Source organism: Siniperca chuatsi, linkage group LG1 (assembly GCF_020085105.1).
Source record: "Siniperca chuatsi isolate FFG_IHB_CAS linkage group LG1, ASM2008510v1, whole genome shotgun sequence".
NCBI classification, from domain to species: Eukaryota; Metazoa; Chordata; class Actinopteri; order Centrarchiformes; family Sinipercidae; genus Siniperca; species Siniperca chuatsi.
This window is the reverse complement of record NC_058042.1, coordinates 3,847,952-3,860,198: the sequence shown is the minus strand read 5'-3', so window position 1 is coordinate 3,860,198 and position 12,247 is coordinate 3,847,952. Positions and strand designations below refer to the sequence as shown.

Sequence of the window (12,247 nt, the reverse complement as noted above, 5' to 3'; positions counted from 1 at the left end):
CATTTTCTGATATCTTAGGTTGAGGAATATAAAATGCTCTCTCAATTGTCAAATTTTACTTAAACACAAGCAGCCATACAAGAACCCTGCCTGAATAAAATACACTCTAAATTGGCAAAATTATGATTAAAAAATGAGAAACTGTGAGATCAAAAAATAAGTACAGAAGGGTACAAACCTGAGTGAGCATTGAATGGCAGCTTCTGGTACTTTCAGTTTTCAATAATCAGTGATATGGACACATTTCAGTCGGTATCACAAACGTATTGAGGTTCAATACTAATAAAAGGCACATTTATGTAGCAGGTGCTTTACAATCTCAGATTGTCTCTACAGAGGGAACTTGTAGAGCAAGAATGAAGGTTAAATTATGTACCGTTTCATTCATTAATTTCATTCATTCAACCTTGAATATACACAGAGGAAACGTCTTTTACAAGTGGGCCAAGTTTATACTTGAAAAACTATTACTATAAACTGTAAAAATAAATGTATATACATACAGACTACCAGGATGATACAATGTTATGGAGGCCATGTAGCTGTAAAAAACAAAAAACAAAAACACTACCTTATTGTTGTCCTCATACAACATGATGACAATCTGAGTCATGTAGTTGAGTTCAGAGACAGCACTGAGGTAATCCATGGCACGCTTCCACTGCTGGTCCTTCTCCTCCTGTCGCAAACACAGAAAAACCTCAGTTTCAACTTTTACCCGTCTGAGAAACATTCGACGTTCTGTAGGATTGATGTTTGATTGCTTACATCAAGCAGGCCTCCATAGCGGAAAATGCTGAGCAGGGAGTGGACATGACTCTCACTGGTGAAATATAAACGTGTCCTGACATGGCGCCCAGGAGACATCACTCCGCGAGAGTACCTGTGAACAAGACACCACTGTACTAGATGCTCCAAAATATTCACAGTTAGTCCAAACACTTTGCATCATGTCTTACCATCTAAACAGCCTTGTATTAAATAAAATTTCATCTTGGGACTCTTGATCCCAGACTCACAGAGGGTGCAGTTTGTTGACAGACTCGTCCTCGTGGGTCCTCTGCAGGTCAAGCTGGATCTTTCTGACCAGTGGAAGGCAGTAGGCGTATGCTATGTCCAATTTCTCCACTTTATTTATGCCATATTCCTGCAAAAATACAGAAAAATGTGTTAGAAATACTACACAACCGCTGAAGAGGAAATAGCTCTGACAAAACATTTCACTGGTCTCAAAGAAGTCTTAGCCACGAGGTGATGCTAGAGAAAATGTCAATGATATAGAAAATTATGTTAAATTAGCAACACAACTTTATTTTAAGGTATAAGAGAACAGTTCAAATGTATCAACACAAAATTCCCAAGCTTTTAATTGTAAATACATATTACTCCCCCCCCTGCATTCAGCATGGCTATTACATTTTCATGTGTGTTTTAAATGTGAAGGACTTTGTGACAAAGTAGCTTTGATAGAAAACAGTCAATAAATAAAATTTATTTACAGCGTTTTGTGCAGAATTAAAGTAAGTTCCTTTTTAAATCCAGCAACTACAAAAAACAGAAAAGAAAAACAGAACTATCCATGAACACAAAAAGAAAATGTTTCTTTGCAGCAGTCCAGATGTAACACCCCTGTCCTCTCTACCCTCCAACTCCCTCCTTCCTCCTCCTCCTCTCTCTCACCTGCGGGATGACGATGTCAGCCAAAGCTCGAGAGAGTCTGAACAGCTCCAGTGTGTCCTCAAGGCCCAGTGTAGCATTGTGGATGACATCGTACTTCACGCAGTCGTAAATGTCAGGTATTTTACTGATGTCGTAGCGGCCGTTCTTCATGCGGAAGTCCCTCTCAAGTTTTGACCAGCGCTGCAGCATTAGCTCCAGTGTCTCACTGTGGTACAGCTGCAGGTCTGGTGAGAGGCGAGAGGATTATTTTAAGATTTTCACTGCATGTCTTACTGATAAATCAAACTCAATTTGATTTTGAAATAAGTTCCAGTAAAAACTGTTAGACAGTATCAAGATATTGATTCAGCAAATACTGTGCTGTTGAGTTTTTCAAATGTCACTTTTCAATGCTTTGAGGGCCACAAATGAAATTCCATTAATCTACTGGAGTGGAGACAAAACACTCAAACCAAAATATCTGTGTGGCTGTATACAACTAGCGGTAAGTGAGAAAATATGTTTGTTTGTTTTTTTATTTCGGGTCATCCGACGTACTCATCGCAATAAAAACGCGGTGTGCCAAAAACAAAAAGCTTATAACCTTGAGATAATTCTAAGGCTGACAGAAGATTTTGCTCACCAGCTGACTTGGGGTCCTCCATCCTTTTCCGGATCTGGGAGGTGAGGCTCTGAATGAGGGAGTAGACCCGGTCACATGTGGCCACTGGGTTCTGGACTATCTTCATTGAATTCACCAAAGAGGCACTACAGGTCGGGGCCAGCTGTCTCTCACACACACACACACACACACACACACACAAAGAAGCATACAGCATCTTCATTAAAAAGCCAATTACACAGAACAAATGAAAACAGACTATTTTCACATTACAAAGACCTCAAAAGCCCAATACTGCTAAACTGCAAAAATCTGTGTGACTTTGTCATTTGATTTAACAGAGTAAAATTATTAATTTGCAAACAGTTAACTCAAGAAATACAATCCTTTCTGCTTTCATTATGACAAGTTAGCAATCCTCTGAATGATCAAAGAAGATATGGTCAGAGACAATTAGGTACCCAGGTTAAAAGTTTACTCCTTGTCTCTACATATCATCCTCTCAGTCTTACAATGACTGTGGGAAACATTTGTCCAAAAAAATAAAATAAAACAACAACAAAAAAAACATACTTGAATTCGTAGGTTAAGCAGAGAAGTGAGAACGCATTAAAACACTATTTAAACACTATTTAAAGCTACAGTTTGGGAGGAGTAGCTGTAGAGGTAAGATTTTGAACATCCATACAAACATGTATATTTCAAAGTATAACCACAAAACAGTACTTGAGCCTGTGAGCAGCTCAACATATGCAGTTAAGGCACGAGTGCCTCAATGGCACATTCACTGTAGGTAGAATTTCTCCAGCCAGCTGGGGATTCAAACCAAATATATAAATCAAAAGCAAGTTTTTAATCATCTATCAGGCTCATGTGTTCTGGTTCAATGCTGGTTATCCCATGAATTAGTAGCATAAACAGCCATGTTGTTTCTTGCTGTGTCTGTTCTTAAAAAAGCAAATCTCAATCCATGCCTCCCTGTGAACTACAACTCTTAGTTGCAGCTAATCTGTAAATTAGTGTACTGTAGCTGATCTAAAATGCTGCAGCCCGAAAAATCAGCGAAAGAAAAGGTCATGACACAGGACACAGAGCTCACATGTGGTTCCTGTGTGAAAACCACAAGTTACATACAAGTCTACTGATCTCAATGTTGTTTTCCTCCTTTCCTCCTCACCGGACAGACAAATGTTTAGCTGGGAGTGTTCAACACAGTTTGCTAATCACCCTGTCAAAGTCTTCGTCGGTGAAGTCTCTGTCCTTCTGCAGAATCTCATGGAGTCGAGCCTTGACGCGGTGCTGGCAGCTGCTCAGGGAGTCGCTGTCGTTGTCCAGCAGCCCGTTCATGTTGGCGCTCTTCACCATCTGCACCAGGATGGGTGTCAGCTCACCCTCCAGAGCCAGCAAACCCTGCTCACAAAGACGCACAAACAAAATGAAGTGGTACTCTGTGATTTGTTTCGGCAATATCTTTGATGCAAAGTTATAATTAGATCATTTGTCTACAGACAAAATACCACAACACTTTGTGACATGAATGATCAGTGTCACACTATACAAATGTACTGTATCAAACAATTTTTACCAAATAATATGGTAACAGTTTAGTTTCACAGTTGTTACATATCAGCAGCTGACAGTCCTGGACATGACTAAGCAGTCCTTTCTCATTTCAAGAAGCTGCCTTCCTTTCAGAGCACCTGTTTTTCTCTGAGAATTTCTTGCCTTTTCTGTTAATGTCATTTGCGATTCTGCAGGTGGCGCTCTTTTCTTTCTATTCAACTAAGATGTCGATTCCAGATTGTTTTAACTACAAAGAATTTTCTATTAATTCCAGACTCACACACCTGTTGACATTTCTGTAAATATAAACATTTACCTGCTGTAATTGTTTTTGAAATAGGTTTAATCCTTTTTGTTTGTATCACTGGTAATACAGAGCAACAGAAAACACATTTCTATCTTACATGGAGCTCTTAGAATACTAGAACACTGCGTACCTTTGCGAAGGCTGCGGCCGTCATCTGCACCCTGCCTTCATCAGACGCATATATCTTCAGGTCGTGTCTGTAGGTGCTGTGTAGCCGCAGTAACCCACAGCCTGGAAATCCAGCATAGTCTCCTACAAAAACATTAGTGTACACACAGACACGGACCTGCTGGTTTGAACGTCACTGTAAACTTGCTGCAAAAAAGAAATTTAGCAGATTTACCTGGATAAATGGCCATTTCTGTGTGTAACAAGCACAGTTTGTGGTAACACCTTGGTATTAACTGACTCTTGACTTAGGATCTGTTCTTTGATAAACCTGAAATGTGTTGCCATTGACTTCAAACTTTGAACAAGAGCTATCTGAACTCATTGCACCGCAGCTGCCACTCTGTGACCCATTTGCAACTGGGCTAAAATATCCTGTGATTGTTTGCCTTGCTTTAATGAAGAGTGTCGATTTCCTTGTCCAGGTTTTCTTTGTTTACACCTCTGTCCTAACATCTCATGTTCTCTGGTAAAGAGCCTAAACAACCTTCATGTTTTAGAAGCTGAATGCACCTTTTTTAAACTTTTGAATCCTCATATTTCCATAGCTTTTTCTTTTGTGCAGCAGCAGCAGCAGCAGCAGCAAGGGTTTGATTTTATCACTGCAGTACTTATTTGCTTTGGTTAGAGTCACTTCTTCGATCTATAATATGTGCACTCCCGCAGTCCTGGAAGTACCCCACTGAGTTAAACTATAAGTATGTAAGTAAGTAATGAGAACAGCAGCAAAAAAGAAGAGAGGGAGAGACAGATAGAGAGATGAGCTGTATTTGGGCAGTACAGCATTTAAAATACAAACATATTTTAGGATAGCAAATAACAGAAATTACTTTTATTGCATAACTAATAACAGAGTATAACAACAGAACATTAGATTGATGCTTTAGCATAGGTGTTTATAGAGACTGTATGTAATAATAAACCATTAATACAATATTCCTTTATGTGGATATCTCACTGTGTATTGTAGCAGAAACACACAAGTAAATTGGTATTTTTGACCCACTTTAAATGTCCCTCTTTACGCTTCTCGTTCTGAACTTATGTGGATCAGTGGCTGCTCAGCGTGGTGACACAACAAGCAATTCCAAGTCTCTCAAACTGTAGTAACAACAGCAGTGACGATGGTGGTTTGCATATGCAGCTATTTCTGTGCTTAAGACCATTCTGAATATATTTGTTTCTGATGCTATAACATAATTGTTTTAATACCTCCTTAACCAACACTGACCACAGATCCATTACGTCTGTTTACATGACAAAATTAGTACTGACATGATGGCAGTGAAGGGTTTTTTATAAACAGCTAGAGGAATTAAATACTATATGACATTTTTTCAGTAGGTTAACGCTGCTGTGTGCCTCACCTTGTCCTCCGGGGTACATACAGCGGAAGGCCCTTCCCAGCTCCTCAGCCTGTACTCTGCCAGCAGGAGTCAGCTCTCCTCCCCACTTCAGCACCAGCAGCAGAGACGGACCTTCCTTACGTGTGTCTGAAAACCAAATCCAGAGCATCGCAGGTAACAGTCACTTCAGTGTTTTGGCCAGCTTGAGCTTGCCAACATACTACTTTGAGTAGGAGGTGAAAACATTTCCTTAGTATCTTCCTACCTTCTTCCTCACTTGAGGTTTTGGGCTGCCCATGGGGCAAGTAAGTTAGTTGCACTTTTCTGTTGATCCCCGAGAAGTGGCCATACCTTTATTAGCAAGAAAAGAAAACAAATCTGGAATCATTAAAAGCTAAAGTTATTTATGGGTAAACATGGTTGTATGCCTTCATCTACCTCTAAAAACAAAATGGGGGCTTGCCATGATGACAACTAACAATGTGGTGTTGACAAGTGTAGAAACAGAACCAGGATATGCAGTTTCATGCTAGTAATCCCTTAATCAAAATACAATGATCGCTCATATTCAGCTGTAAAGATAAATATTCTAGACTATAGTGTTTTTAAGAATACATGACTGAAGTTGTGCACAAAAATCCTTTGACACATGTTGTGCTATTACAATGTCTGGGCACGTAAAAGATTTGAGAAAGACAACTGCCTTTCTCTGTGCAGAGGCTGTTTGCAGGACATACACTGCAGCCGTAACAGCCACAGCACATCAAATACTCTTGGAGTTGCGTATGGCAGATGGTGACCTTTTAAAAACTCTTTTGTCATAAGCATGGGAGGAAGCCAAAGCCAAACACTGTCCAAACCACTTTTAGGATATTCAACAGGAAGGTGAGCTTCAGAAAGTGAGGCTATTCATATCATTTACCAAACTAATACCAAATCACTTTATAATTTTACAGTATACTTAAGCATACTTAGGAGTTATTGCAAAGTCTCAAGGTTTGCTAAACAATCAGTATGGAATGGATTCAAAATCTGTAGTTCCTTTTTGCAGTCTATCATGGTTTCAAACAATTTGCTGAAACGACCTAGAAATTAATTAAATGAATATGAGATCAGGGAGTAGTGGTTAATAAAGTGACCCCGTTTACTTGTCACTCACATTTCCAGAACCGTCTTCAGCTGCTCCAGTTTGGACTTCTTCTCTTCTATCTCGCAGTCATTGTGTTGCCCTAGTTCTGCTAACAACTGCCGTGTGATGTCCAGCACCTCCTGTTGAGGACCAGAGTAACAAGCTGTCAGAGATCTTAGAGTGGTTCACACGGTTCAAAGTTAATCACACGCAGGCTGGAAGATATGTGAGTTAGGTATTACAAGGTAAAACCTACTTAACCATGCCTTTGTCTGACTTATGTTACCTGCAGTTGTTTTGGCTTCTTCAGCTTTAATTTCCCTGTTTTGTACCCTCCATATTTTTCAAACAGATCAAAGAACCTGGATGAATCCAAGACAAACTTCAAATAAATCAAAAGTCTTTAAATCGGTCTTTGCAGTAAAAAGGAAGGTAATGACAGAGATAACCTACATGGGGTTGCGAACTTCCATCTTCATCTTCTGTTTGGGCGTTCTGTCTCCATGTCGGATGACAGCGATGACACAGCGTAGCTCCATCCTGACGAGTGCAAGAGGAAGTTAACATCAACAGTAACATCCCATTAATGGACTCTTCTTTTATCAGTCAACACTCTGTTATCTCACTGGTGTTGATAACAAAATCTTGCAACTGTATACAACATTTATAAAGCAGTTATGCAGTATATACTATTTTAAGAGGACAATCTTAATAAATTAGAAAGAGACAGATACGATGGGTGCATTTTGCACAAGAACAATACACTAAGAGCTACCAGACGCTGTGTTGGGTTTACAGTCTCCTTAATAGTTTAGTTGCAATAAAGCAGCTACATTTTTGAGAAGGAGGCATTTCTTTCACTGATGTCAAGATGCAACAGTATCAGCAAGGCAACTCCACAACGAAGGAACAAGTAAACTTGATTTAGTGATTGGAAGAATTTCTATTTAGTTCTTCTAATTTCAGACTCAAACAGCAGTTACCCTGGCAACCACCCAGCTTTAGAAGATGTCAACATTTACAAACAGTTTACAGGTTACAGGCAGTTCCACTTGTGAACTGTAGCATTTTACCAGAAAATAAACATTTAGACACAATAAAGCGATTGAACACAGCTTAATAATATTTATGTCTGCAGTGCTGATACACATTAGGTAACTTTAAGTCCCTTAAATACAATGCTTATCCTCATTTAAGTGGTTTACAGCACATAGCATTGTCCCACTTTACTAGACTGTGACTGTCCAGGTACAGTTGATGAGCTCACTAAAGTAAATTCTGATAATATACATAATGATAATCAAGGAACCACACAAAGTACACTGAACACACCTCCACAAACATATTGGGTATTTGGCATACTGGTATGACTACAGTTATTACTCACATGGTCCCTGACGTAGTGGGGACAATGGGGATGTCCTCTGCCTCAGTAGGGATGGACCAAGGAATCTGAAACTGAGGAGCCAGCTCACGCATCACGATGTTCCTAAAGAACCGTGAAGAGACACAAATTCAAACAACAGATCCGAACGAGAAATGAACCAACGCAAGTTCAGGAGACAAAGGTCAAGTGGACGAAGAATGACAAAAAATGAACATGGTACCCAAGGATCTTGGCACAGTCGTCGTAGTACTTCATTGAGTTCTTCACGAAGCTGAAACCATTGACATCACACACATAGGAGTGTCCATTGGCTCGGAGAAGATCGAAGCCACACACAGTTTGCTGCAGTGAGATGAGAGGAGGACACATTTCTTTCACTGATGTCAAGATGCAACAGTATCAGCAATGCAACTCCGCAACTCCGTAAACTGTGACAAACCAGACTTTATCAAGACAATAGCTTTGCTTACCTTGAATGCTAGGCAGACCTTACGGGCCACCAGTTTCTCCATGGCTGAGAGCATGACGGGGTAGCGGACCTCCTTCCCCTCGCTGTCTCTCTCCACCTTCCCGTCCAGCGCAGGGGACTTCCGAGCCTCAGCATGAGCATAGTCCGGCCCCACAGTGTACACCTGAGGGCACATAAAACACCCACAACCACCAATCATTCTCAATTTAAAAGTTGATTCTATAGGTTGCACTAAAATGATTATTGTCCTATCGCACAAATATTACCATAACAGAGTTGTGACGTGGGAGGGGCAGCTGGTTCCAAAAGTGTTTTCCCCAGTCTGCATTACCATTTAAAATTTTTCTTTGCTTGCTTAACACGGGACTCTCCCGGATAAAATTACAACCCTATAGGTTTATGTTATGGCCACTGGTTTTAATTATTTTAACTTTGTTTCTGAGAAATCCTGTCAAAAAACTACCATAATCATGAGCCTCGGGCACTGTTGCCATGGTGATGAGGCCAGTCAGTTGCGCAAATCAGTGTGGAAGCGAATTCAAGACACTTCGTCAGTGCAGCTGAGAACAAAGTATGTTGCCATACTTGCTGAATTAATTCAAAATTGACCAAAAATTCAAAAGTGAATTGATTGTGTTTTCAGTTTTCTCAACACGGAAATCTTTAGCTTCCACCCACAAATAGCAGCGCACTTAACAAAATTTTAAGCCTGGTAATAGGATGTTTCTTGCTAAAATTCACCTTGGGAGTCATAGTTCTTCTCCCCCAAAGTTTTTATGTACACAGACTTGTACCTTAAACCCTTTTATCTAACAGTTGTTAATCTTTTGTACTGATGATTAGTGCCAATCCAGTGGGGAAAATGAATGGGACCTTTACTTTCAGAATCAGGGGCGCCCAAAATAGCTTGCCCCACCTCGCAACTCTATATATCTGATAAAAGGTAATAAGGGCCACACATTTCTTTCTTTCAAGGGTTAGGGTTAACCCTAACCCCTAACCCTGTCTCATATCCCATATCAGGAGTGAGTCACTCTGTGGTTTCCTTTCATAATAATCAATACTCCATTCATACTCTACCTTAACATCTGTGCCGTCTGTTGGCATGAACTCCTCATAGATGTAAGAGCCTGTCTTCCTCACATTGCTCTCTGGTGAGTACACACTGCTCCGGCTCCCGATCTACACAAATCACACAGCGAGTAAAAATATTGTGATTCGGAAAACACTGCTGTCTGGCAAAAGCTTTTTTTTTTTAATGAATTGAAACTGAGCCACTGGTGCAATTGTGCACTTTGAATAGTTTCTATAACATCCATCACAATCTGAGCTAAAGGCTGCAGCTCTGTGTTTGACAACAGTGTGCCTGATTTATGATAATTCTCTTTCTCTGGAAGAGCAATAGACTCATATACCTTTACAAGAGAAGCTAATAAGTGGTGCAGGTTAATGCCTGATGTGTTGTAGTCTGTTCAGTTGATTTACAGTTACCATTCTTACTAAAAAGATAAAAAGGAAGGTGTACATTTAAAACGTCAATACCAGCCATGGGCCTGCAGCACTTTTCCAAATATAACATTAGTGCTTTTACTTCAGGCGCACACAAGTGCACTCGGACAGGGAAAGGAGGGCTTGAGTCTAAAAGCAAAATTCAGATCAAAGCCTAACGAGTCAAAACCATAAATTAGAGTGAAAAGACAGACTGCTGTGTCACTTTAACTCACTGTCCGTGCAAGAGCAACGGATAGCATTAGTATTATGGTTGTTGAAAGTGGTCATTATGGCAACAGTAAACTGGTGTTGACAGTATTAGGATGTTGCAGGACATAAGTATGGAAAATGTTGTAATTGTAATTAGTTGCCAGTTTCATTCCATCTTGCCACCGATCTTTCAACTGACGTAGTGTTGGATTTATGGACTGAAAAAAACAAGCCACAACAGCCAAGGCAAGGACCTTTCTGAAGAGTCGCTGGCTGCCACCACCAGCAGAGGTGGGGTAGTAGATGTAGACGTTGTGGTCCTCAGCGCAGACAGGCTTCTCAACAAAAGGCTTCTGGAATATTTCTCCATTCACCTCCACATGGTCCTCTCCTTCCACCAGGTTACACTCTGACACACACACACACACACAGAAAATGTTTATGTTTGCCAGGAAGCCCCTTTTCATTACCCCTTATAATATAAACAGATGACACTTGCCCCCTCTTGTTTACTCTTGAGCCCTGTGAAGCAGCTCTGCACTCTGAACCACGTGAAGTTCATTGGTCGTTGCAAAAACAGTCATTAATGTCAAGGAAGGCAAAGACATAAAACATCTGATTGCTCATCAGTCCAGGGACTGTCACTACGTCACCGTGTAAAAACAGGATTTGAACGGCAGATCCATCATATCACAGCACTTAAGTATGGTACACTTGCGACTGCTTCACATTTGATACTATATTTATCCACAAGCTGAAATAAAACCAATGCAGTCTTGAATTAATGGCCTCAGGATGCTGCATGGGCAGGGGGCTTTAGGGCTGTTTTTCTGAGCGCTTTTTCCAGATGAACAAAAAGCTTAAAGAATTAAATCAAAAGTGGAGTGAATATAGTCAGCTTCTATTGTGTTTTCCCATGCGGTGTTACCAGTAGTTGAGTAAAAAAGATGTATAATTTATTAACTTATCAAATATTACTAATGAGCTAGCAGACTGACCATCTGGTTTATCTGGGTCACGGTTCAGCACAGCATAGCGTGGTAGATCAATCCCTTCCTCCTGCAGGATGCGATACACCTCTCTCCTGTTAAAAAGTAAATAAAATAACAAATAAATAAACTATGGTTGTTGTATTCTCAAGCCTCACTTTGCTTTGCATGCATAATTTCAACCAATACCAGAAATATTTATTTAGGGTATTTTGGAGCACCTGTCCTGTATGTAGTACTGCATGTTCAGGTCATTGATGAGCAGAGGGTTTCTCAGTTTGGCATAGCTCACTGCCTTATCCAGCGGGAATCCTGGTTTACATGCAGAGAAATGATTCCATAAATAAAGCTCATTGATATATGATATTAACAACAGGGTAAAAAACAAGTTACTGAGACATTGTTAGACATTGTTAGAGAAAACACAAACACTTGAGATACTGTAGACTCCTATATGCAGACAGAATTGACTTTGTTGGACTAAATATAATGCTGATATTGCATTACGAGACAGGAACTCTGTTTAGTGTATAAATGGTTGGGCAGTTGATGGGAAGCCCATGTGATATCACGCAGACAGTACACAGGATGTGTAATATGAGCATGCGTGTAGATTTATTTGATGATGTATGATGCAGCTTTTAAATCAGGTACAGATATCGCCTCTGTAGGACACACATCAAACATAATTCATATGTAACAAATGAAAAACCACAAGAATCACTGCCATTAGTATTCGCTTTTTAATAATAATGACAATACAAACTTATCTTTTTCCATTTTTTTTTAATTGTAATACCATTTTATCTTGTTTTAATCTTATCTTATATGTTTCCATATATGTAATAACTCCTTATCTTATATGTTATCTTATGTGTTTTTGTCATACACGATTTTTGCTTATTTT

General features: G+C 39.9%; 1 protein-coding gene across 20 annotated transcripts in view; it reads right to left on the bottom strand.

The window, feature by feature from the left end:
• Positions 1-12,247, bottom strand: part of ppip5k1a (diphosphoinositol pentakisphosphate kinase 1a) — a 35,331-nt gene that overhangs the window by 16,872 nt on the left and 6,212 nt on the right. For all 20 annotated transcript variants that reach the window (XM_044205201.1, XM_044205283.1, XM_044205248.1 and 17 more), the window contains 19 exons: positions 11,562-11,652; positions 11,350-11,435; positions 10,606-10,760; positions 9,731-9,832; positions 8,652-8,813; positions 8,402-8,523; positions 8,182-8,283; positions 7,248-7,334; positions 7,081-7,156; positions 6,825-6,934; positions 5,931-6,016; positions 5,687-5,812; positions 4,282-4,403; positions 3,509-3,691; positions 2,303-2,444; positions 1,681-1,904; positions 1,020-1,147; positions 769-883; positions 572-679 (listed from right to left, as the gene is read on the bottom strand). In XM_044205201.1, coding sequence (XP_044061136.1) covers positions 572-679; positions 769-883; positions 1,020-1,147; positions 1,681-1,904; positions 2,303-2,444; positions 3,509-3,691; positions 4,282-4,403; positions 5,687-5,812; positions 5,931-6,016; positions 6,825-6,934; positions 7,081-7,156; positions 7,248-7,334; positions 8,182-8,283; positions 8,402-8,523; positions 8,652-8,813; positions 9,731-9,832; positions 10,606-10,760; positions 11,350-11,435; positions 11,562-11,652 — 2,327 coding nt within the window. The remainder of the gene's footprint in view (positions 1-571; positions 680-768; positions 884-1,019; positions 1,148-1,680; positions 1,905-2,302; positions 2,445-3,508; positions 3,692-4,281; positions 4,404-5,686; positions 5,813-5,930; positions 6,017-6,824; positions 6,935-7,080; positions 7,157-7,247; positions 7,335-8,181; positions 8,284-8,401; positions 8,524-8,651; positions 8,814-9,730; positions 9,833-10,605; positions 10,761-11,349; positions 11,436-11,561; positions 11,653-12,247) is intronic.